Below are 24,671 nucleotides of genomic sequence, written 5' to 3'. Positions count from 1 at the left end.
CTCTTGCATTCCCAGATATTGGGGCAATTGTGAATTCCTCTGACCCATGCAACCCCAACTTCACATACCCCCTTACTTTTTCTTTTCTCCCCTGCCCTCAGCACACTTAATCAGAATGGTTTGCACAATATTTCAGTTCCTACAACTGGATCCAGAGGGTGAGGGTATATTTACAGCAGATGGAGAGTAATTTTTCTAGGTAACACAAAGCATTCTGTTACAAAACTAAAGGGAGGAATGAAGGGGGTTGTCTTTGCAGCCTCGCTAGAAAGACACCATTAGCTCGAAGCGGGAGGGACACGTACGCAGGATACCTTGAGAGTATTCAGGAAAGGGTCTCCAGTTAAACTGGTTCAACCTGCCTTGTGTACCTTGAGGGTCTCCAGGAAAAGGTCTACAGTTAAACCAGTTCAAACTGCTATTCAAACTGCTGTTCAAACTCCTTTGTCCCTGTAAACTATAAAAACTCAGCTTGCATTTCCGGTGGGGTGGCAAAACCCTGGCATAGTTGCTGCCTATGCGTTGGGCTATTGACCACCCAGCTTCCTTTACTTGGCTGAATAAAAAGCTGAATAAAAAGGCTTTCTAAGAGCCTCCTCCTGAATTCTTGGCACTGGATTTCTCTGGGATTCAGGGTTGCAAACCTTACATTTTCTGGCGCCTGATGTGGGGCGCGAAGGCACCGTTTCCTTTGCTGTGGCTCAGCCTGGGCTCCCCACGAGCGAGCTCTGTTGCGGCTCGGTGACCTTCAGCGCAGCTTCCAGGAGAAACCGGCGCGGAGCAGTGATAACGTTGTTGGAAGAAAAAGTTATCTTACCAAGTCCGTTTCTGAGCCGGGAGTAAAGACACTGACGAATTGCATGAAGTTAGGAGATTTATTCTTCACCCAAGTGCAGAAGCAATGACAGCAAGCAGTTAGGTGGGCGGCCGCATTGGGCCCCCTCCCCACAGTACATTATATACCTTCTGTTACATTCAAACCCACGTTAAGATGTCATGACTTTCTGATCCAATCAAAGCCAGTTACCTTGATCCATACTCCTCCCCTTACCCAGGATCCCTTTCTCTGATGCTGAATAAGGTTCTTCCTTTCTGTATGTAAATTAATTTCTATCACCTTGATTGTTTACAGCCATATATAAAGTATCCTTTATCGCTCTGCTTGTTCACTGAGTGCTGTCCTGACCTACATCCCTAAGAAACAAGGTCAGGACCCCTTATCTCTCTTTGTGAAGGGTCATCTGAACAGGAAAGAACTATCAAGTCAAGATAGTTTATCTGCTCACATGAAGTGTCTTCTTTCCAGTCAGGAAGAAACAAACCATGAGAGCAATTATCACATCCTTGAGATATTGAGAAGTGTTGAAGGTCACACCCTTAAGAATGCAACCTTTTGATAATTTAAATAAGGTCAATTACTGTGAGGTCAACCATACATACAGGAAAGGGAATATTGGCATATTGCTGGGCCTGCTTTTACTTCATGTTACACAAGCAGGTAAAGGCAAGCGTTTAAAACATCTAAATGTCCAAATATCCAAAATGTCTACAAAATATCTAAAATCTCTCTCCCTCTCTCTCTCTCTCTCTCTCTCTCTCTCTCTCTATATATATATATAAAATGCCTATATGTCCCGACCTTCTAACAACGTCAAAGAGCGCTCCTGGAGATTTTTTTTTCCAGTGACCTCACGCTGATCTGCGGCCGGCAGACCCTGCTGTAAGCCGGGCCCGAACGTCCATTTCGGAGGCTCTCTTCTAATACCGGGGACTAATCAAGTTGGGGAAAAACCGTAAGTAGAAAAAAAAAAATCGGGGTTCCAGAACAGGCGGTTTGGGAAGTGCCGTGTGTGTGTGAGACGCAGAAAATTCTCATTAGGAATTTGTCCGCAAAGCGAGTGAGACGACCAAAGCAAAAGAGAACGAGTGATAAGAGGCACGGAAAACCGATAGGTTCTTCCAAGAAAAGGAGAGGGTGCTGGCCAGACCCCGAACCAAAGAAAGGTCCGAGAAATCTCCTAGGAAGACGGACCTGTGGATTCCGGTGTCCTGCCCACCCTCCCTCGAACGACCCCTTAAACGGCCAGCGTCTGCTGGTGGGAGGCGAAGGTTGATCCCGCCACCTTTAAATTCTCTGAGGCCAGCGACTGCTGGGTGGTGGCACTGGGTGGGTGGGTGGGGCTGTTGAGACCGGGAATCCAGGGTCAAAAAGGAAAAAGTACCACAAGGTTAGGTTTTAAAAGGAAAAGGTACCACAAGGAAAGGTATAAAAAGGAAAAGGTACCACAGGGAAAGGTTAAAAAAAAGGAGGGGGAACCGAAAAAGTAGTTTCCCCCTGGCGAATGAAAAACAAGATGGGAAGGCAGCTGACCTAAAAGAAAAAGAAAAAACAACTATACCAGAAAAGCTACCAAGAATTGGCCCTCCAAGAAGTGAAAGAGTCCATGTTCTTCTGTTTTTTTTTTTCCTGGTGCAGGAAAAACATTTGGCCAGAAGTGAAGGTAGGAGTAAAAGTCTGAAGGCTCAAATGCTACTGTAATGGCAGACATCTTTGCAACATGCTCCAGTATTTTGTAGTCAGAGAAGGGGGAGGGAGGTACATTTTTTGCCCTATTTCTGAATTGCTGGGCTGCCCCCAGGAGTGCTTTGCATTTCCACTTTGATCAGCAATCTCACTCTCTGCTTTGCAACAAGAATCCAGCCTTGTTGGTATTCCTGTGTTTTCCCTTTAAACTAAAGGGGTGATGAGGAAATGTTACTAGGTTTCATCTTTGTCCCTCAATATGGATATTATGGACAAAAGGGAAATGATGTTTAGGACAATATTTGGTAGAGCCTCCATGGACTGGTATGATCTATGAAAAAAACCCAACTGGCTCTGAAGGCAATCGAGGCCCTCTATAAATTCCTAAGTCAATGTAGATTCCTTCTTTCCAGCTTTCCAAGTTCTAATTCTAGGAAATTATTAAGAATGAGAAGGTATTAAAGTCCTTAGCAGTCGAAGTATATAATGATGTCTTCATTTAAGTAGAAATGTGATAAACAGTCCAAGTTTTGTCTCAGAATTGCTTGCATTCACCCATACCCTTTCATAGTATGAAGGCCTGCTATCTGGGTATGCATTTCTACAATTAGGCTAACCTCTCATGATTTGTCTTCCCTATGGTAGTAAGAATCAGCCTAGCAGCTTCATCCTACACTGCATGATCAGGTAATTAATCCTAACAAGGCTCAAGGATCCCTATAGAGGTGATCAACTGGATCTGGGACTCAGCCACTCTCTGCACTGTGAGGCAAAGCCAATCTTTTGGAGATCTCTTGGGATATTGGCACTGGGGTTTCACAGGTAAGGTCTCCCAAAGCAGCAATTCCACGTCCTGTCTGGCCACAAATCATTGAAGGGGTGGAGACCACTATTGGATAAAGCCATCCTGAAGCTCAATCAATGATTTGTTGACCTCCACCTAGTCTATGCCCAATATCAAAACCTCACCCCAGGAGAGAAGGTTTGCACGCTCCATGTGTAGAAGTTAGAATCTGATGCTTTCCTGCTGGTGGCTGCAACTGAGGAAGCTGCAGGAGCAGACTCAAGAGTGCCCAGTGACATCAATGTAAATAAAAAATAACTGACTTGACACTACTGGGCATAGATGCACGGGGGAGGATGTAATAGACCCTGGGCACCAAGGAATGCTTTTCCAGCTAGACCCAGAGAGACCTGAAAGGAGCCTCACAGCAGGAGAGAGAGTGGCGCAACTGATCCTGCACAAAATCACCTTCCCTCTGTGACAAAGGGAAACCCCTGTACAGGGTATATCGCCAGAGACAGGCTGATAGTCAGTGTCCACGGGATGCTCCAACTCTAAGCTCCTACTAGTGTTGGTCACACGCAATGATGGATGATCAGCAGCAAGTAGGGTGTCTTCTTGCTGGATAAGTCAATATTAGAGTCCATATTATGGTGCTCTTGCAGGAGTATCTTTCTAGAGCTTGCCTAGGGTGCCTCTCTGGCAGCAACAGTTTTAAATCACCCCCTAAGGGTCCGTTCCCAGAATAGTTATTTAGGTGTTGTATTACATTGACCGGTTGGTTAGCCTTTTCTGTTTTACGATCCTGCCCCGAGCTGTTAGGACTTTTTTTGGGTTTTTTTTGTTGTTGGAAATTTTATACTCTCGGGGCTAGGCCTTAACAGCTTTTCTACAGAGGTGCAGGTAGTGGGGAATAAGGAGCCCAGGGTCTCAGTTGCCTCCGTGGCTGATAGAAGCATTGCTTTAACTATTTCCAGTTTCTTCAAACTCAATTGCTGTTCCTCAGAGGTGAGGGTGGCAAACAATTGGATCATCTCTTCCCCAACTTTCCTTAAATTATCCAGCACCTGAGTTTTTGAGGTTGATTCTTCCCTTTGTGTGTCATGTTCTGGCCTAGGTGGAGGAGGAGCTTTTCTTTCTCTCTGCAGACAAGGGCTCGCTATCGTTAGTGACTCCAAGGCTTATGGCTGCCTCCCTCTCATACCTGGTTCTCCTCCCGGTGTTTAACAGAGGCTGAATACAGTTATTATGGAACACGCGTACCGGGAAGATATGATATTGCTGTAGCTGCTTCTTGAGCTTCAAGAGCATTGCTGGTAAAGTGGGTTGCACGAAAGTTAGAAGTAATCTTTTTACTCTATATCTACTAGGCAGCCAAGAAATTTCTGTAAGCTCATTTGAATATACCCTGCAACGGATTAATTGAGCAAGCGACTTTAATATTGCTCCTCTGTTGTGCCAGCTCTCTCTGTTCAGAGGCTTGTCAGGAACCTGGAGCAAGATTTTATGCCTCTGCAGAACCAGCCTGTTCTTTGCCTCGTCTTCGCTAGAGTTTCTCTGCTCCATCTGCAGCTGCCTAGACTGCATGTCAGGGATAAACTTTAAGGTAACCAGTTCCTTAACTGGTTTGGAGATAAGGTTTTCCAGTAAACTTTTTAGTTCGTCTATTTTTTTGTTAGCATCTAGGAGGGGGTCAAATATTGCGATTACTGTTGGTGCTGTTAGGAGGCAGTTCTTAGCAGCCAAATCAAAACCACCTTTAAAGTTTGTTCTAGTATGGACAATATCCTCCCCTCTGTCACTTTTGACTGCCTCATTTTCGGAAGTAGAGCACTCTTCCACATCCCAATCTAATGAAGAGTAGAGGTTGTTATCAGAGAACACAGGAGTCGAAGGTGAAGGAAAATAGGACTTACGTTTAGCACCCTTAGGCTGTAATAAATCACTTATCTTTGGCTGCCTGGTGGTCATCTCTGCCTTGCCTTGCTTGTGATGTTTTCTTAGATGAGTGTCTTGTGAGTACCACGTTTTGATTTTTATTTTCTTCTCAAGGTCCTTTTCATTTCTAATTTAAGTTTCCGCATCCTTGTTTATCATTAGAATTATGCTGATACCCCCGAGAAGTAGTATAAACACCGAGAGAGCTGTTCACAGCAGCTGCTACTCTAACGCCATCTTGGACCGCCCTCTCCCCTGTACAGAGTAAGAAAAGAGGAAAGAATTTGGGGCCACAAGAGCAAGTGTGGGTGAAGAGGGGGAGCACTGAGTAATTGAAAGCAGGCAAAGCATTCTGTCCTGGGGGAACATGCTTCACATCTCCAAATAGAAGAAGACTCCCCTATAAGAGTGGTTAATGATTGTCTTTTTGTTCAGTGGACTTCAGTAGGAACTCACGAGTATGGCAGTCACCTCAGGAGGAGTTTTCCAAGATCTTGAGTTGGGACGTGAATCTGTTTAAATCATGGATGCCTGCGCTGACTGAAAATGCTTCCTCTCGCTGACCGCTGCATGCGCTGACTGAAAATGCTTGCCTCTTCCTCTCCTGACCGCTGCGTATACTGACATTTCAACTACATCGCTGAACAGCAGTATAACCATTGGGTCTACACATCTATGCCTCATCACTGGCAAGGAAGATTCCCTGTCTACCCAAAGCCACTGGATGACTCTTGTGACTCTTTTGACTTTGTGAGAGAGTGGGCATGCAATCAGCACTCTCTAATTCTCATCTAAATCTCTAAATGTACTTTTTATTGTTGATATGCCATCTGTCTACAGTGCATACAATGGGCAAGCAAAACCCTTCAAGTGAAACTCAGGGCATCCTGCGGAAGACTGGGCATGCAGATTGCAAGAGACAGCTTGCAGGGGTGGACTGCCCTGTATTCAACCGCCTAAGCCATTTTCCTTCTCCATCCTGAAGGCATGGGATCTTTCTAATTCCTTCCTTGAGCTGAACTGTGCAAGTTAAGGACCAATTCTAAGCCTCTCCCGAATTGCTTGTCAGAACTATGTCAAATATTTCTCATATGCAACTGGGGGAGGGTGGTTGGGGATTGGATTTCAGCACAAGGAACTGTTCATGCTCTCCTGTCTACATTTTGGGCTCTCTTGCATTCCCAGATATTGGGGCAATTGTGAATTCCTCTGACCCATGCAACCCCAACTTCACATACCCCCTTACTTTTTCTTTTCTCCCCTGCCCTCAGCACACTTAATCAGAATGGTTTGCACAATATTTCAGTTCCTACAACTGGATCCAGAGGGTGAGGGTATATTTACAGCAGATGGAGAGTAATTTTTCTAGGTAACACAAAGCATTCTGTTACAAAACTAAAGGGAGGAATGAAGGGGGGGGGTTGTCTTTGCAGCCTCGCTAGAAAGACACCATTAGCTCGAAGCGGGAGGGACACGTACGCAGGATACCTTGAGAGTATTCAGGAAAGGGTCTCCAGTTAAACTGGTTCAACCTGCCTTGTGTACCTTGAGGGTCTCCAGGAAAAGGTCTACAGTTAAACCAGTTCAAACTGCTATTCAAACTGCTGTTCAAACTCCTTTGTCCCTGTAAACTATAAAAACTCAGCTTGCATTTCCGGTGGGGTGGCAAAACCCTGGCATAGTTGCTGCCTATGCGTTGGGCTATTGACCACCCAGCTTCCTTTACTTGGCTGAATAAAAAGCTGAATAAAAAGGCTTTCTAAGAGCCTCCTCCTGAATTCTTGGCACTGGATTTCTCTGGGATTCAGGGTTGCAAACCTTACATTTTCTGGCGCCTGATGTGGGGCGCGAAGGCACCGTTTCCTTTGCTGTGGCTCAGCCTGGGCTCCCCACGAGCGAGCTCTGTTGCGGCTCGGTGACCTTCAGCGCAGCTTCCAGGAGAAACCGGCGCGGAGCAGTGATAACGTTGTTGGAAGAAAAAGTTATCTTACCAAGTCCGTTTCTGAGCCGGGAGTAAAGACACTGACGAATTGCATGAAGTTAGGAGATTTATTCTTCACCCAAGTGCAGAAGCAATGACAGCAAGCAGTTAGGTGGGCGGCCGCATTGGGCCCCCTCCCCACAGTACATTATATACCTTCTGTTACATTCAAACCCACGTTAAGATGTCATGACTTTCTGATCCAATCAAAGCCAGTTACCTTGATCCATACTCCTCCCCTTACCCAGGATCCCTTTCTCTGATGCTGAATAAGGTTCTTCCTTTCTGTATGTAAATTAATTTCTATCACCTTGATTGTTTACAGCCATATATAAAGTATCCTTTATCGCTCTGCTTGTTCACTGAGTGCTGTCCTGACCTACATCCCTAAGAAACAAGGTCAGGACCCCTTATCTCTCTTTGTGAAGGGTCATCTGAACAGGAAAGAACTATCAAGTCAAGATAGTTTATCTGCTCACATGAAGTGTCTTCTTTCCAGTCAGGAAGAAACAAACCATGAGAGCAATTATCACATCCTTGAGATATTGAGAAGTGTTGAAGGTCACACCCTTAAGAATGCAACCTTTTGATAATTTAAATAAGGTCAATTACTGTGAGGTCAACCATACATACAGGAAAGGGAATATTGGCATATTGCTGGGCCTGCTTTTACTTCATGTTACACAAGCAGGTAAAGGCAAGCGTTTAAAACATCTAAATGTCCAAATATCCAAAATGTCTACAAAATATCTAAAATCTCTCTCCCTCTCTCTCTCTCTCTCTCTCTCTCTCTCTATATATATATATATATAAAATGCCTATATGTCCCGACCTTCTAACAACGTCAAAGAGCGCTCCTGGAGATTTTTTTTTCCAGTGACCTCACGCTGATCTGCGGCCGGCAGACCCTGCTGTAAGCCGGGCCCGAACGTCCATTTCGGAGGCTCTCTTCTAATACCGGGGACTAATCAAGTTGGGGAAAAACCGTAAGTAGAAAAAAAAAAATCGGGGTTCCAGAACAGGCGGTTTGGGAAGTGCCGTGTGTGTGTGAGACGCAGAAAATTCTCATTAGGAATTTGTCCGCAAAGCGAGTGAGACGACCAAAGCAAAAGAGAACGAGTGATAAGAGGCACGGAAAACCGATAGGTTCTTCCAAGAAAAGGAGAGGGTGCTGGCCAGACCCCGAACCAAAGAAAGGTCCGAGAAATCTCCTAGGAAGACGGACCTGTGGATTCCGGTGTCCTGCCCACCCTCCCTCGAACGACCCCTTAAACGGCCAGCGTCTGCTGGTGGGAGGCGAAGGTTGATCCCGCCACCTTTAAATTCTCTGAGGCCAGCGACTGCTGGGAGGTGGCACAGGGAGGGAGGGAGGGGCTGTTGAGACCGGGAATCCAGGGTCAAAAAGGAAAAAGTACCACAAGGTTAGGTTTTAAAAGGAAAAGGTACCACAAGGAAAGGTATAAAAAGGAAAAGGTACCACAGGGAAAGGTTAAAAAAAAGGAGGGGGAACCGAAAAAGTAGTTTCCCCCTGGCGAATGAAAAACAAGATGGGAAGGCAGCTGACCTAAAAGAAAAAAAAAAAACAACTATACCAGAAAAGCTACCAAGAATTGGCCCTCCAAGAAGTGAAAGAGTCCATGTTCTTCTGTTTTTTTTCCTGGTGCAGGAAAAACATTTGGCCAGAAGTGAAGGTAGGAGTAAAAGTCTGAAGGCTCAAATGCTACTGTAATGGCAGACATCTTTGCAACATGCTCCAGTATTTTGTAGTCAGAGAAGGGGGAGGGAGGTACATTTTTTGCCCTATTTCTGAATTGCTGGGCTGCCCCCAGGAGTGCTTTGCATTTCCACTTTGATCAGCAATCTCACTCTCTGCTTTGCAACAAGAATCCAGCCTTGTTGGTATTCCTGTGTTTTCCCTTTAAACTAAAGGGGTGATGAGGAAATGTTACTAGGTTTCATCTTTGTCCCTCAATATGGATATTATGGACAAAAGGGAAATGATGTTTAGGACAATATTTGGTAGAGCCTCCATGGACTGGTATGATCTATGAAAAAAACCCAACTGGCTCTGAAGGCAATCGAGGCCCTCTATAAATTCCTAAGTCAATGTAGATTCCTTCTTTCCAGCTTTCCAAGTTCTAATTCTAGGAAATTATTAAGAATGAGAAGGTATTAAAGTCCTTAGCAGTCGAAGTATATAATGATGTCTTCATTTAAGTAGAAATGTGATAAACAGTCCAAGTTTTGTCTCAGAATTGCTTGCATTCACCCATACCCTTTCATAGTATGAAGGCCTGCTATCTGGGTATGCATTTCTACAATTAGGCTAACCTCTCATGATTTGTCTTCCCTATGGTAGTAAGAATCAGCCTAGCAGCTTCATCCTACACTGCATGATCAGGTAATTAATCCTAACAAGGCTCAAGGATCCCTATAGAGGTGATCAACTGGATCTGGGACTCAGCCACTCTCTGCACTGTGAGGCAAAGCCAATCTTTTGGAGATCTCTTGGGATATTGGCACTGGGGTTTCACAGGTAAGGTCTCCCAAAGCAGCAATTCCACGTCCTGTCTGGCCACAAATCATTGAAGGGGTGGAGACCACTATTGGATAAAGCCATCCTGAAGCTCAATCAATGATTTGTTGACCTCCACCTAGTCTATGCCCAATATCAAAACCTCACCCCAGGAGAGAAGGTTTGCACGCTCCATGTGTAGAAGTTAGAATCTGATGCTTTCCTGCTGGTGGCTGCAACTGAGGAAGCTGCAGGAGCAGACTCAAGAGTGCCCAGTGACATCAATGTAAATAAAAAAAATAACTGACTTGACACTACTGGGCATAGATGCACGGGGGAGGATGTAATAGACCCTGGGCACCAAGGAATGCTTTTCCAGCTAGACCCAGAGAGACCTGAAAGGAGCCTCACAGCAGGAGAGAGAGTGGCGCAACTGATCCTGCACAAAATCACCTTCCCTCTGTGACAAAAGGGAAACCCCTGTACAGGGTATATCGCCAGAGACAGGCTGATAGTCAGTGTCCACGGGATGCTCCAACTCTAAGCTCCTACTAGTGTTGGTCACACGCAATGATGGATGATCAGCAGCAAGTAGGGTGTCTTCTTGCTGGATAAGTCAATATTAGAGTCCATATTATGGTGCTCTTGCAGGAGTATCTTTCTAGAGCTTGCCTAGGGTGCCTCTCTGGCAGCAACAGTTTTAAATCACCCCCTAAGGGTCCGTTCCCAGAATAGTTATTTAGGTGTTGTATTACATTGACCGGTTGGTTAGCCTTTTCTGTTTTACGATCCTGCCCCGAGCTGTTAGGACTTTTTTTGGGTTTTTTTTGTTGTTGGAAATTTTATACTCTCGGGGCTAGGCCTTAACAGCTTTTCTACAGAGGTGCAGGTAGTGGGGAATAAGGAGCCCAGGGTCTCAGTTGCCTCCGTGGCTGATAGAAGCATTGCTTTAACTATTTCCAGTTTCTTCAAACTCAATTGCTGTTCCTCAGAGGTGAGGGTGGCAAACAATTGGATCATCTCTTCCCCAACTTTCCTTAAATTATCCAGCACCTGAGTTTTTGAGGTTGATTCTTCCCTTTGTGTGTCATGTTCTGGCCTAGGTGGAGGAGGAGCTTTTCTTTCTCTCTGCAGACAAGGGCTCGCTATCGTTAGTGACTCCAAGGCTTATGGCTGCCTCCCTCTCATACCTGGTTCTCCTCCCGGTGTTTAACAGAGGCTGAATACAGTTATTATGGAACACGCGTACCGGGAAGATATGATATTGCTGTAGCTGCTTCTTGAGCTTCAAGAGCATTGCTGGTAAAGTGGGTTGCACGAAAGTTAGAAGTAATCTTTTTACTCTATATCTACTAGGCAGCCAAGAAATTTCTGTAAGCTCATTTGAATATACCCTGCAACGGATTAATTGAGCAAGCGACTTTAATATTGCTCCTCTGTTGTGCCAGCTCTCTCTGTTCAGAGGCTTGTCAGGAACCTGGAGCAAGATTTTATGCCTCTGCAGAACCAGCCTGTTCTTTGCCTCGTCTTCGCTAGAGTTTCTCTGCTCCATCTGCAGCTGCCTAGACTGCATGTCAGGGATAAACTTTAAGGTAACCAGTTCCTTAACTGGTTTGGAGATAAGGTTTTCCAGTAAACTTTTTAGTTCGTCTATTTTTTTGTTAGCATCTAGGAGGGGTCAAATATTGCGATTACTGTTGGTGCTGTTAGGAGGCAGTTCTTAGCAGCCAAATCAAAACCACCTTTAAAGTTTGTTCTAGTATGGACAATATCCTCCCCTCTGTCACTTTTGACTGCCTCATTTTCGGAAGTAGAGCACTCTTCCACATCCCAATCTAATGAAGAGTAGAGGTTGTTATCAGAGAACACAGGAGTCGAAGGTGAAGGAAAATAGGACTTACGTTTAGCACCCTTAGGCTGTAATAAATCACTTATCTTTGGCTGCCTGGTGGTCATCTCTGCCTTGCCTTGCTTGTGATGTTTTCTTAGATGAGTGTCTTGTGAGTACCACGTTTTGATTTTTATTTTCTTCTCAAGGTCCTTTTCATTTCTAATTTAAGTTTCCGCATCCTTGTTTATCATTAGAATTATGCTGATACCCCCGAGAAGTAGTATAAACACCGAGAGAGCTGTTCACAGCAGCTGCTACTCTAACGCCATCTTGGACCGCCCTCTCCCCTGTACAGAGTAAGAAAAGAGGAAAGAATTTGGGGCCACAAGAGCAAGTGTGGGTGAAGAGGGGGAGCACTGAGTAATTGAAAGCAGGCAAAGCATTCTGTCCTGGGGGGGGGGAACATGCTTCACATCTCCAAATAGAAGAAGACTCCCCTATAAGAGTGGTTAATGATTGTCTTTTTGTTCAGTGGACTTCAGTAGGAACTCACGAGTATGGCAGTCACCTCAGGAGGAGTTTTCCAAGATCTTGAGTTGGGACGTGAATCTGTTTAAATCATGGATGCCTGCGCTGACTGAAAATGCTTCCTCTCGCTGACCGCTGCATGCGCTGACTGAAAATGCTTGCCTCTTCCTCTCCTGACCGCTGCGTATACTGACATTTCAACTACATCGCTGAACAGCAGTATAACCATTGGGTCTACACATCTATGCCTCATCACTGGCAAGGAAGATTCCCTGTCTACCCAAAGCCACTGGATGACTCTTGTGACTCTTTTGACTTTGTGAGAGAGTGGGCATGCAATCAGCACTCTCTAATTCTCATCTAAATCTCTAAATGTACTTTTTATTGTTGATATGCCATCTGTCTACAGTGCATACAATGGGCAAGCAAAACCCTTCAAGTGAAACTCAGGGCATCCTGCGGAAGACTGGGCATGCAGATTGCAAGAGACAGCTTGCAGGGGTGGACTGCCCTGTATTCAACCGCCTAAGCCATTTTCCTTCTCCATCCTGAAGGCATGGGATCTTTCTAATTCCTTCCTTGAGCTGAACTGTGCAAGTTAAGGACCAATTCTAAGCCTCTCCCGAATTGCTTGTCAGAACTATGTCAAATATTTCTCATATGCAACTGGGGGAGGGTGGTTGGGGATTGGATTTCAGCACAAGGAACTGTTCATGCTCTCCTGTCTACATTTTGGGCTCTCTTGCATTCCCAGATATTGGGGCAATTGTGAATTCCTCTGACCCATGCAACCCCAACTTCACATACCCCCTTACTTTTTCTTTTCTCCCCTGCCCTCAGCACACTTAATCAGAATGGTTTGCACAATATTTCAGTTCCTACAACTGGATCCAGAGGGTGAGGGTATATTTACAGCAGATGGAGAGTAATTTTTCTAGGTAACACAAAGCATTCTGTTACAAAACTAAAGGGAGGAATGAAGGGGGGGGTTGTCTTTGCAGCCTCGCTAGAAAGACACCATTAGCTCGAAGCGGGAGGGACACGTACGCAGGATACCTTGAGAGTATTCAGGAAAGGGTCTCCAGTTAAACTGGTTCAACCTGCCTTGTGTACCTTGAGGGTCTCCAGGAAAAGGTCTACAGCTAAACCAGTTCAAACTGCTATTCAAACTGCTGTTCAAACTCCTTTATCCCTGTAAACTATAAAAACTCAGCTTGCATTTCCGGTGGGGTGGCAAAACCCTGGCATAGTTGCTGCCTATGCTTTGGGTTATTGACCACCCAGCTTCCTTTACTCGGCCAAATAAAAAGCTGTTTCTTTCTAAGAGCCTCCTCCTGAATTCTTGGCATTGGATTTCTCTGGGATTCAGGGTCGCAAATCTTACAGTTCAAATTAGGGAAAGGAGTACGACAAGGCTGTATACTGTCACCCTGCTTATTTAACCTATATGCAGAGTACATAATGAGAAATGCCAGGCTGGAAGAATCACAAGCCGGAATTAAGATTGCAGGAAGAAACATCAATAACCTCAGATATGCAGACGATACCACCCTAATGGCAGAAAGTGAAGAAGAACTAAAGAGCCTCTTGATGAGGGTGAAAGAAGAGAGTGCGAAAGTTGGCTTGAAACTCAACATTAAAAAAACTAAGATCATGGCATCTGGACCCATCAATTCCTGGCAAATAGAAGGGGTAGAAATGGAAGCAGTAACAGACTTCATTTATTTGGGCTCCAAGATCACCGCAGACGGAGACTGCAGCCATGAAATTAAAAGACGCTTGCTCCTTGGGAGGAAAGCTATGGCAAACCTAGATAGCATATTAAAAAGCAGAGACGTCACCTTGCTGACAAAGATCCGCATAGTCAAAGCTATGGTTTTTCCAGTAGTAATGTATGGCTGTGAGAGCTGGACCATAAAGAAGGCTGAGCGCCGAAGAATTGATGCCTTTGAACTGTGGTGCTGGAGAAGACTCTTAAAGAGTCCCCTGGACTGCTAGGAGGTCAAACCAGTCAATCTTAAAGGAAATCAACCCTGATTGCTCATTGGAAGGATTGATAATGAAACTCAAGCTCAGATACTTTGGTCACCTAATGTGAAGAGAGGACTCTTTGGAGAAGACCCTGATGCTGGGAAAGATGGAAGGCAAAAGGAGAAGGGGACGGCAGAGGATGAGATGGTTAGATAGCATCACTGAAGCAATGAGCATGAAACTGAGCAAACTCAGGGAGGCAGTGAAGGACAGGGAGGCCTGGCGCAATATGGTTCATGGGGTCACGAAGAGTCGGACACAACTTAACAACTGAACAAAAATTGATTGTACAGTATATGACATATCGCCCCCTGGTGGCTCCCTGGGGTACTGCAGGCTCAGTTGGGAAAACAGAGCAATACATTTATCACAAAGGACATCCCCCTTGTTGGTCACTCACTTGGGCATTGCAGGCACTCCAGTGAGCCCCCAGGGGCAGCATGTTCAAGACAGTCCCTTATATTGCGCTATAGGCCCCACTGATCCTGCAATAAGTCACACAATGGGTACTACATCCTAGAGATTCACCCCATTGCCTTCTATGCCCCACTGAGCTGCGTACTCCAGTCACCCACCGCATACAGCTCTCAGTTGCAACCGAGCCATTGCAGCGTTGGCTTGTGGTTTAGTGTTGCACAGACCCAGCCATGCTGGTTTATCAACCCTGTTTAGGCATGGGATGGTGTGACCACATTTGTGCTACAGAGCATGGTTAAGCATGGCACAGCTTAGCACGACCTTTCCGGTTCCAGATGTGTCAGGGCTAAAACAAGGGCTGCGATTGATTTATCCTCCTGTTAAGGTGTTGGAGGTGTGCTGCAGAGCAGGATCTCAAATGACGCACCATAAGGAGTCAGGAGTTTGTATCTAAAGTTCGTTTTTATGTAAAGAAAATCACTCACCAACGTGAACGCTCATTGACTTTACTCTTAAAAAAACACCTCATTGAACAGGTCTAATATTGCTCAAATTCATGCAGTCTTCAACACATCCCTTTTTAAATCTCGGTATATAGGCTAGGGAGGTGCAATTCACTGAAAAGAACCCCGTTTTTCCAGACCCCAATTGGACAATACAACATACAACTGAAACCACTATCTCATATAGTCACACATAGATGGAAAGGAAGCAGTTATTTCTTCAGTGACATTCAGCCCCATCTAGCCAAGATGCCTTGTTAGGTATTTGACCATCCATGGGCTGTTCTAGAGAACTGGACCCCACTGAACGTGTTGTTTTTTAAGGGTTTTTCAGAATTTCTAGCCTCCCATTAAAGTGTCTAACACAGGCTTTATTCCCATCACCTGGGTCACAAGGCACATGTCCCCCCTGCCCCACATACACCGTGATCATCATGGCTGTGGGGCAAGTGGACCCAATGGGCTTGCCTTTTAGGCAGAAAGGAACAGGAGAGATCAGAGAAAGAAAGAGAAAAACAGGATTACAAAAGGAACATTTTCTTTCTACAAAAGGAACAAGAGGAAAGAATCCATTAAGAAACAGGGCAGAAACTGAAGGGACAGGATGCGTTTCCCAAATAGCTTTATGATACTTGTCCAGGGGCTATATTGCTTATTAGGAACAGAAAGACAAGAAAGATCATCACATACATAGAAAAAAACATTCTGGTAAGAATGGCATCCTGTTCTCCAACGAACTGCAAGATCCGCTGTTCTAGAGCAGCGTTTCCCAACCTCAGCCACTTTGAGACGTGTGGACTTCATCTAAGGTGCTGGCTGGGGAATTCTGGGAGTTGAAGTCCACACGTCTTAAAGCGGCTGAGGTTGAGAAACACTGCTCTAGAGCACCCTTCCCCAACTTGGTGCCCTCCACAGGGTAGCCCCAGGAATTTGGAAAATGGTGTCACATCAGGAAAAGCAATTTGAGAGCAACAAAGATTTAAAAGAGGTAGTGTTCCCCACCCCACCCCACAAAATAAGACCACAGACACAGGCCAAGCTGCCAGGAAAACATTGCTCCCCACCCTCCCAAGCTGAGGACTGCATTAAAATATTCAGCCCACTTTTATTAACATTTGCAGAGAACGTCCATCAAGGGGATTGGACAGAACATTTAAAAGAATATCCTGGAATTGCCATCGAGCACTGAAATACCTTTGAGAGAACCTGCTCTTGACACACAGCAATTAAAAATAAGTATAAAATTGGGCTGAATGTAGAAGACGATTCCACTTACAATTTTTATCCAAGGAAAAGCAATCACATTCCAGTCCTTCAACCCTGATTTCTTTGTTAAAATTTTAACCTCCCAAGAATTGTACAATTCAAGAGTTTTTATTTTTTTTAACTAAAAGCTTCTGCAGCCTGAAAAAGTTTGAAAACCACTGCAATAGGCTAGGATTATTTGTTAGAAAAATATCAACTAGACATTCAGTCAGAACATTTTAAAAAGCCTGAAATGACACTATACAATGCAATTTGAAAAGTAGTACAAAATGTATTTTCTCTCTTTCTCTCTTTCACCCTATTCTCAAAGAATATCCCACAGTGGTGTCCAAACTTGGCAGATTTGGGGAAAAAAAGAAGCAGGGAAGGAACTGTTTAGTTCCCGGCTGGGAGACCACCAGGAAATCTCAGGGGCTGAAGGCGAGGCTAGAAACTCACAAAAACACCCCACAAGATGGCAACAGAAAAACACTTCTCTACTGTTACTAAAAAGCAACATGGGTAAGTCCTTGAAGTCATGGGAGTTGAGTTCAATCTGCAGGAGATCTTGCCTTTTTTTCTGGAATGGGGGGTGACCTACAGTAGTAGAGAAACTGTCACTTCCCCTCCCCCTTCTGGCATCCTGGCCTTGATGCAAAGCCCACCATAAAGGAGAGACACCTTTTGTCTGTCTGCAGGAAGGTTGGAGGAAGGCACTGCAAGAAATGAGGAGTGTGGCAGTGCCTTTTCCCAGGAACAAACTTTATGAAATCCAGAGCTCCCTCCCTCAGTTGCCCTTGAATTTTTTGTGACCAGATGTGGACTAACACAACTCTCCTCTTCCATTGCAGGAAATAATTTAAGCAAAGCACAACTTTGCTATTTGACCCAGTGAAATTTAGGCAGATTAAGAAAAAACAGTCCTCAGCTCTGAGTTTCTCAGGATTTAAATGACTTTTTAATATCTTTAATTCTGCAAGCTGTCCCACATTGGGGGGTTCTGGGAAGGAAGGAGGAGAATCTTGAGAGGCAAATCCCTGCCTATCCCAGAAACAAGCTCGGGGGATATTAGGGTTTTGGGCGGGCGGGGGGGGGGGCGGAGAAGATCGAGGCCTGGGTGAAAATCAAGCTGGACGGTTCTTTAGGAAGAGTGTTCAAAGAGCGTTTCTCTGCAGACTCTAACCCCGCTGCATTCACACGGCCACCGTAACCCGATCGCTCCCTCGCACAGCCTCCGCGTTTCCCAATCCGCGGAAGCGATCCGAGAAACGGGCTGGTCCTCCCAGCGCCCGAAGCCCGAAGGAGCAGCCCAGCCGCTGCCAGAGGCAGGCGAGGCGGCCGAGCGGAGGGGCCGGGCGGGGGCAGCCGGGCGCTCTGCGGGACGGACCTGCCCATGGGCGAGCGCGGCCTCCCGACCCCCTCCGCTTGCAGGGACGGGAAGGAGGCGCCCGGGGGCGCCCAGGGAGACTCGGCTGGCAGCTGGAGGGGACCCCTGACCTGTCCGCGGAGTGGCTCTCCTGGGGGGGGCGAGAGCGGCATCAGAGCCCCACCCACGCTTTGGGGCCCGTTCCGAAAGTAGCAGGAGCTGGAGGGGGAGCGGACTAAAGAGAGGACCGAATCAGGGTTCTATTTCTGGGAATCATCTTTTGGGGGGGGAGGAGAGAGAGAGAGATTCCCTGGATGAATTCCCACCAGCAGAAAAAGGGGTGGAACCCGCGACGCCCCAGAAGGGACTCACCGAAGCAGCTCTCCAGAAGGGCGACCACCGCCAGCACCAGAAGCCACAGGGACACAGAGCGCAGAGCCATCCTGTCCGCAAACCTCCACCTGCGCTCCGCTCCCCTTCAGTCGCAGACGAGGAACGAGGCACGGCGGGTGAGCAACACCGTAATAATCCAGAGCGAGCAGCCTATTGGCCAGTCTTAACTGGTTGCTAGGCAGACGAGCAGGCGCAACCAGCGAGAGAGGCTGGAAAGGAAAGCGAAAGTTCCTTCGCTCTGTGAGCCAGCGATTGGCCAGGCTTAACCAGTAGTAAAAAAGCATTACCGTGTCGTCTGTGGTTGCTAGGCAGACGAGCAGGCGCAACCAGCGAGAGAGGCTGGAAAGGAAAGCGAAAGTTCCTTCGGGAAAATCCCCTTGCAGGGATTCTGCGTCTTGGGGAAGGGGCGGAACTGCGGGGCTCGAAAGAGCGGGCGTGGGGACTGGGCGCAGGCAGGGGGTCGCGTCCTTTTGGACCCCGCAGAGCCCCTCGCAGGCGGGGAAGAGGCGAAGGTCGGAAAGCCGAGTGAACTTGGTTCTGCTCCAAACGCCCAGCGGCTCTCGCGGCCTCTCAAAGGCGAAGACACGTCTCTCCTCTGGGGTGCAAAGGCCGGGGGTGCAAAGAACCCCAATAATCCCCCACTTCTTGTCATTCTCCGGCGGAGACATGAATCTTCCCGAAGCTTCAGCGCTCCTCGGGTCTCCCGCAACAAACTAAGCTGGCTGCTCCCTCCTTCGGCGGTTCTTCTGGGGAATGGCAGCCATCGTATCCCGGCCGTGAAACCCTTCGACAATACACTTCTGGGGAATGTTGGACTAAAATAAGAAATCCCTCTTCCGGTTATGATTGTGGTTAGCATGAATCATCTGCTGCTCCCTTGTACTGTCAGCCTTCTACTGAGCATGTACAGAATGGAAATTAGGCTGTGCCGGTGGGGAAGAGGAGTGAGATTCTGCCTCCCTTTCACGGGTCTCTATTTATAAGGTCCTTAGAGGGACCTTCCAATTGCTGGGTGAGTCTCTGGAAAATGCCTTTCTGTGTATCAGCCGCATCTTCAGATACTCTCTTCCCTGTCTGGGTTCACAGCAGTCTTAACCGTGTTTGTTTTCAGAGACTGGTTAGTTTCTGGTGCAGCATCTTGTGCAAACGGGGATTCACACACAAAACACTTGAGTCCCAGAGGGGAAAATTCACCAAGGTTGCCACTAACCTGGTGTGAGAAGGTTGTGCAAAGCCACCTCCCAGGCATATCACTGGCTCCGTTAAATCTGTGTGAACCCTGCCTCCGTGGGCCTGGAGAATCCCTGCAAAGAAAATGCCAGCTGCTTCCCGAACCAGGATGTTGGAAGGGGCCAAACATGAGACAGGCTGAAGCCTCTCAGGGCTCTGCCCAAGTGTTGGGGGGGCTTTTTCTCCAGGCACAGCCCCCCACTGAAGCTGCTTCATATGGGGAGGCCCTTGGCTCCTGCAGACCCATCCCCGGCCCCTCTAGGCTCCTTCCCAGGGATGCCCAGAGTTTCTAGCTTGAGCCTGAAATAAATTTCACCAGCCTTTCTCTCCAGCAGTTGATGACTTCAACTCCCATCACCCTAAGAAGGGCCATGCTGGCTAGGGATGATGGGATATCCAGTCCCACCCATCTGGAGGGCATCCGTGTGTGGGGGGCTGGCTTATCTGGAGAGGCTGGGCTTTGAGCCGGGTCCTCCCATCCCAAGCTGGGGATCCTCTGTTTTGGGGGCACAGTTAGCCTCCCTTCCATGTAGGACCAGTTTCCATGGGGGGAGGAGCCCCACCTCTCCCAGGGCTGCTTCCTCTCAACTTGCTCCTTTGAGGTCGGTGCAAATGAATATCACGCAATGATGGAAAGACTATTTCAACCTTGCAAAACTCTCAATGTGTTTGCAAGACTACAGTTCCTGGCTTAATCTGCCAAAAGTGCCCAAACACAGCCTTTATTGTGGGAAACTGTAAGTTTAGTTTCCTCAAACCAGGAGAATTGTTGGGCTCTTTTGGACACACCTAAACGGGCTCCCTTCTTTTTCCTCCCCACCTCCCAGTCAAAGATTTTGCCATCTTGGTTAGCTTTCTGCAGGGTCAGCTTCCAGCCAGGTTGGCACTACAACTCCCAGAATTCCCAGCAGGCCTGGCCTTTGGCTATGCTGACTAGGAATTTGGGAGTTGATGTCCCAACCCTCCTGACCAAGTCTGATTTGGATTTACGCAGGAAAGACACCAAACACCATTTTCTGTATTCCCTGCTTGGAGTTTTATTGCACCACAATCATATGCAGGTTTGGGGAAGACTCCAGTGCAGAGACAGTGGAATTTGGGACTCTGATAGCAGCAGCTCCTGGCCAACCTCACAGTGTTGGACCTGACTGGGATTTGGATGGGAGGCCACCAGGAGAAGCCAGGCTGGAGGCCAGACCAGGAAGTGGAAGCAACTCTCTTGAAAAAGACTGGGTGAGATCATCTCTCTCCTGTCCCCAAAATTATACAGATGTGTCCATGAAGTTGCAGAAGTTGACCTCAACCCCAAAGATATTTTACCGTAAGATCCAGAATTAACCAGCCACTACAGCATACACATTTAACGAATCATTATCATTACTATTACTTCTAAATTGTAAAGTAAATACGTGTCTAAAAATCTCCAATTCCCAGTATTTTAATGGCAACTAGACAGAATGATTTCCGCAAAGAAAGGGAATGCCGTTGTTTTCCGCTCGGCCAAAGGCAGCTCCTGTCGCCAGAGCAAGGAAGGCGAAGGGAGGACTTCAAAACCTGGGAAAACATCCCGGAGTTGAAGAGCAGCTTCTCCGGAAGGATCAGGCGGAGAAGGCCGGCCAGAAGCTTTTCTGCTCCAAACTGGATCCAATGGGGCAGGTCTTTTTCTTCTGGGCCTGGAGGGCTTTCCTCGCTGCCCCTCCCAGCTGGGGGCTTCCAGGGCGAGGAGAGTTGGGGTTCTCCCCGCCCCCCCCGGACACGATCGCTCCCCCCGACAGATCCCCGGTCTCGCTCTGCTTTGCTTGGGCCATCACCTCCCGTCCACTCGGGGCCAAAAGCACCGGATCGGCCCGGGCCTTCCATAAGGACGAACGGGGAGGCCTCGGGGGTCCCAGCTGGGAAAGGCCAGGGCAAGCCGGGAAACTTTGACCCGGGCGCTTTGCGGGCCCATCTTCAGAGGGAAGTCCCAGGGCGGGGGACAGCGTGTTTCTCAGCGAGGCCCCCAAGCCTCAAAAGGCGTTGCAACTTCCTCTTTTGTCCGGACAAAGGCGGGGCGGTTTGCAAGAGTTTCGGGCAAGGATCCCGGGTGCTGCCCGTGCCTCCGCCCCGCCTGGCATGTGGGCTGTGCTGCAGCGCCCCCTGCTGCCCCGGAGAGCGAAGCCGCTTCGCTCTTCTGGCCTGACTTCCCCGAAAGGGTGCGCCTCGCTGCCCGGACACCGCGATTCACGTTCCTGCGCTGCTCGCAGAGCTGTTTATTCGCAGCCACGCGTTTCACAGCGGGTCAATCGGCTCCAGAGAGCAGCCTCCAGACGGGGGGGATTGGCTGGGGGTCCTGGCGGCAGAGGAGGATGGAAGCTGAAGTCTAGTTGCCCTGGGGGCCTCCAGGTTGTCAATGTCTGAGAAAAGCGACCTGAGTTAGAACTGTCTCCCTGGCAGGCAGCTCTTCAAGGGGCAGGAACCGTGGAAGGTGCTTGTGAGAGCAGAAAAGTACTTGCCGTGGGTGTTTCTCACCCTTGGCAATGGGGAATTCTGGGAGCTGAACTCCAGACATCTTAAAGTGGCCAAGGCTGAGAAGCCCTGTGCCAGGAGATCATCAGCTCTCCCAGCATTTTTGCGCCATCTGAGTCGCTGGCAGTTGGGCAGCATAGAAATTTAGTAAACTCTTATTACTGGCAAACCCAGAGGGCCCAGCCCCCCCCCCCAATTTTGCTCTTCAGCTGCTCTGCCCTGGAAACTGCAGAAGGACCCCCCGAGCAGGGGAGATGAAATGGAGCCCCCTTTTCATGGGAATGTCTCTCCTTCTTTTGACCCCCTCCAACAATTTCTCACAGACAGGCAGACAGAACTCACTCAGCTCAGGAGTCCCACCCCCACCTTTTTAGTTAACATTTCTCCCAGATGGAACAGAAATGTGGTAAACCATGATTTGCTTTAACTACCTGATTGCTCATTGGAAGGATCGATAATGAAGCTCAAGCTCAGATATTTTGGTCACCTAATGCGAAGAGAGATCTCTTTGGAGAAGACCCTGATGCTGGGAAAGATTGAAGGCAAAAGGAGAAGAGGACGGCAGAGGATGAGATGGTTAGATAGCATCACTGAAGCAATGAGCATGAAACTGAGCAAACTCAGGGAGGCAGTGAAGGACAGGAAGGCCTGGCGCAATATGGTTCATGGGGTCACGAAGAGTCGGACACGACTTAATGACTAAACAACAACAATTTGATGAAGAAATCATGGTGGCCTGGTTCACACATCATGGTAAATGACACCCCCTTATAAATGATGGTGAAGGCCAAAGTTTGAGCCCCAGCAGTGACCAGCCCATTGTGCAACATTTGAAAGAGCTGGTAAGGACAGGTTTTGGATGCAGAGGGCCCTTTAAAGAACCTGGTCTTCAAACAGCAGCTACAATCTGAACTGGAGTGAGATGCATGTAACAAACTGAGCACAAAGAAAACAGGTACAGAATACTGTTCTTCATTGCATAGTCTAGGCCTGTGGATTTGGGTAGTTTATCAGAAGACAGCCTTTGTCTTAACTTGACATGTGAGAGCGAGGCCACTGTAATGAACCAACGTATGTTTTCTTTGTTTCAGCATAGCATGTTCTGATTGGGTTTAAGATTTAACTTGTGTGAACTGAGATAACCAGCCTCCATTTCTAAACCGGGGCGGAAACCGAGATGAAGCAGATCCAGATGTATCAGTGTCTTCCAGGCCTAACCAGGAGCTCATCTTCAGCCTCGCAGGGGCAGGCCAGAGGTGCTTGAGGTCCTCCGTCCTAAGAGGTACTTGAGATGGCGGTTTCTCCTTGAATGGTTGAGTCAACTGTCTTACTGCCTCCAGTCCTGAATAAGCCAAGGGGTCCACCGCTCAACCATCATAACACAACCCCCTTTGCAGGCATCCTACTAACATCTCCTTCCACCGAACAGCTGCAGTTCCCGTCACAAAAATCTCCCAGGTCCTTCAGCCACCAGCAGAAGGTGGTGAAAAACTTTATAACTGGGCCTCTTCTGAACTAGAAATCAAAAGCAACATCTTTGGGAAACTGATCAGAACAAATCTCTCCCAGACAACAGGCAAACACTGACTCCCTTACCTGCCCACCGTTTTTCCATCCCCAGGATAAAATTCAATTCCATGGGAGGACTGAGTCCCTGGACTCCTTACCCAGGCGGCTACTAGCCCAAGGAGTTCTCCTATTTCTGGAATGGGATGAGTCCCATGAGGATCCAATGACGTCACGGTCAGGGATTTGCCATTGCAGGAGATCTCATTAGGTCCCCATTGTGACCAGCCTTCCCCCTCAAGGCTGTTGCTCTTTCCAATCTGGGCTGCAAAAGGAAAAAGAGAAGAAAAGCCCCCGGCTCTTGGCTTGCCAACTCATCTGCTGCCAGTGGAATTCCAGCTGGTCTGTGACTCATCACCTTTGGTCAGAACTGCTGGCATCACCTGAAGGATCCCATAAAGAGGAAGAGGTGGAAGGAAAGAAGGCAGGAAGTGATCTGGTCCCAGGTGCATTTAATGCTGGAATCCAAAAGTTCAGGAGACAGAGAGGCTGGTCGCCTGTAAGGACCCCACTTTCTCCACACTACCGTTTTCAAACTCTCCCAATCCTCACTCAAGTCTCCTTTTTTAAAATTCAAGCTCCTCGTCTTTTGGTTGCTCCTTTTTGACCCCTTTTCCAGCTGAATGATCCCCTTTCTTGCCCAACGGGGAACCCAGAACGACCTGCAGATCTTCCTTCTTGCCTCTCAACCGTGGCTGCTTAGACCTTCTCTTGTGGGTCCAACATTTCTACCGAAGGGTGGCGTGGAAATCGACTGGAAGCCTTATGTGGACCTTTTGCTGGAAGAAGAAAAGACAAAACGGATGATTGATGGATTTGGGGATTGGAAAGGATTAGAAAGGGTTAAAGAGGGAGGGGAAAGAGCCCCCGCTCAGCCTCCGCCGTGTTCATCACCCCCGACCCCCTCGCCCTTCTCCACACCTCCGCAGCCTCTCCCACCCCCTCGACCAAACGCTCTCTCAGCACCGCCGCTCGGGCTGCTTTCTAGCGCCCGCAAGGAACAGAGCATGAGCAGAAGACCCTTGCCGGCACTCCCGCCGAGAGGAGGGGAAGAGAGGAGAGGCGGTGGGTTGCACTGGGGAGGCTCTCTAGCCACGGGCAGGAAAGGAAGGTCGCCGCAGTGTTTTGCCTCTCTAGGAAGGAGCACTCTCTGGCAGATTCTCTTGGAGGCCGGGAGGGCGCGGAAGTTGTGGCGGGAGCGGCTGGCAACTGCTCTTCCCAGACGCAGAAGCCCCAAGGAAGCCGAGCCCCTCCCCCCTCCTGGAAACCGGGGGGGCGGTTGGGGCCTCGAGGGAAGGCTGCGGCCCCCGGCCC

General features: G+C 47.9%; 1 protein-coding gene and 1 long non-coding RNA gene across 3 annotated transcripts in view; both read right to left on the bottom strand.

Annotated features, from left to right (window-relative positions):
* Positions 1–18,214, bottom strand: part of LOC103049541 (DLA class I histocompatibility antigen, A9/A9 alpha chain-like) — a 78,434-nt gene extending 60,220 nt beyond the window's left edge. For both annotated transcript variants that reach the window (XM_088129574.1, XM_088129575.1), the window contains exon 1: positions 18,036–18,214. In XM_088129574.1, coding sequence (XP_087985700.1) covers positions 18,036–18,105 — 70 coding nt within the window. In that variant the 5' untranslated portion in view covers positions 18,106–18,214. The remainder of the gene's footprint in view (positions 1–18,035) is intronic.
* A 2,494-nt stretch (positions 18,215–20,708) lies between these two features.
* LOC148213946 (uncharacterized) lies at positions 20,709–24,417 on the bottom strand. The gene is made up of 2 exons (XR_015793660.1): positions 24,279–24,417; positions 20,709–24,136 (listed from the first exon to the last, which is right to left on the bottom strand). It is a non-coding gene; the product is annotated as an uncharacterized LOC148213946 (long non-coding RNA).
* Between the last annotated feature and the right edge of the window lie 254 nt (positions 24,418–24,671).

This window comes from Python bivittatus, unplaced genomic scaffold (genome assembly GCF_059951505.1).
Source record: "Python bivittatus isolate LINGU-HERP-01145 unplaced genomic scaffold, Pbiv_v1 ctg000810_np1212, whole genome shotgun sequence".
NCBI lineage: Eukaryota > Metazoa > Chordata > Lepidosauria > Squamata > Pythonidae > Python > Python bivittatus.
This window is presented reverse-complemented; position numbering and strand designations above follow the sequence as displayed.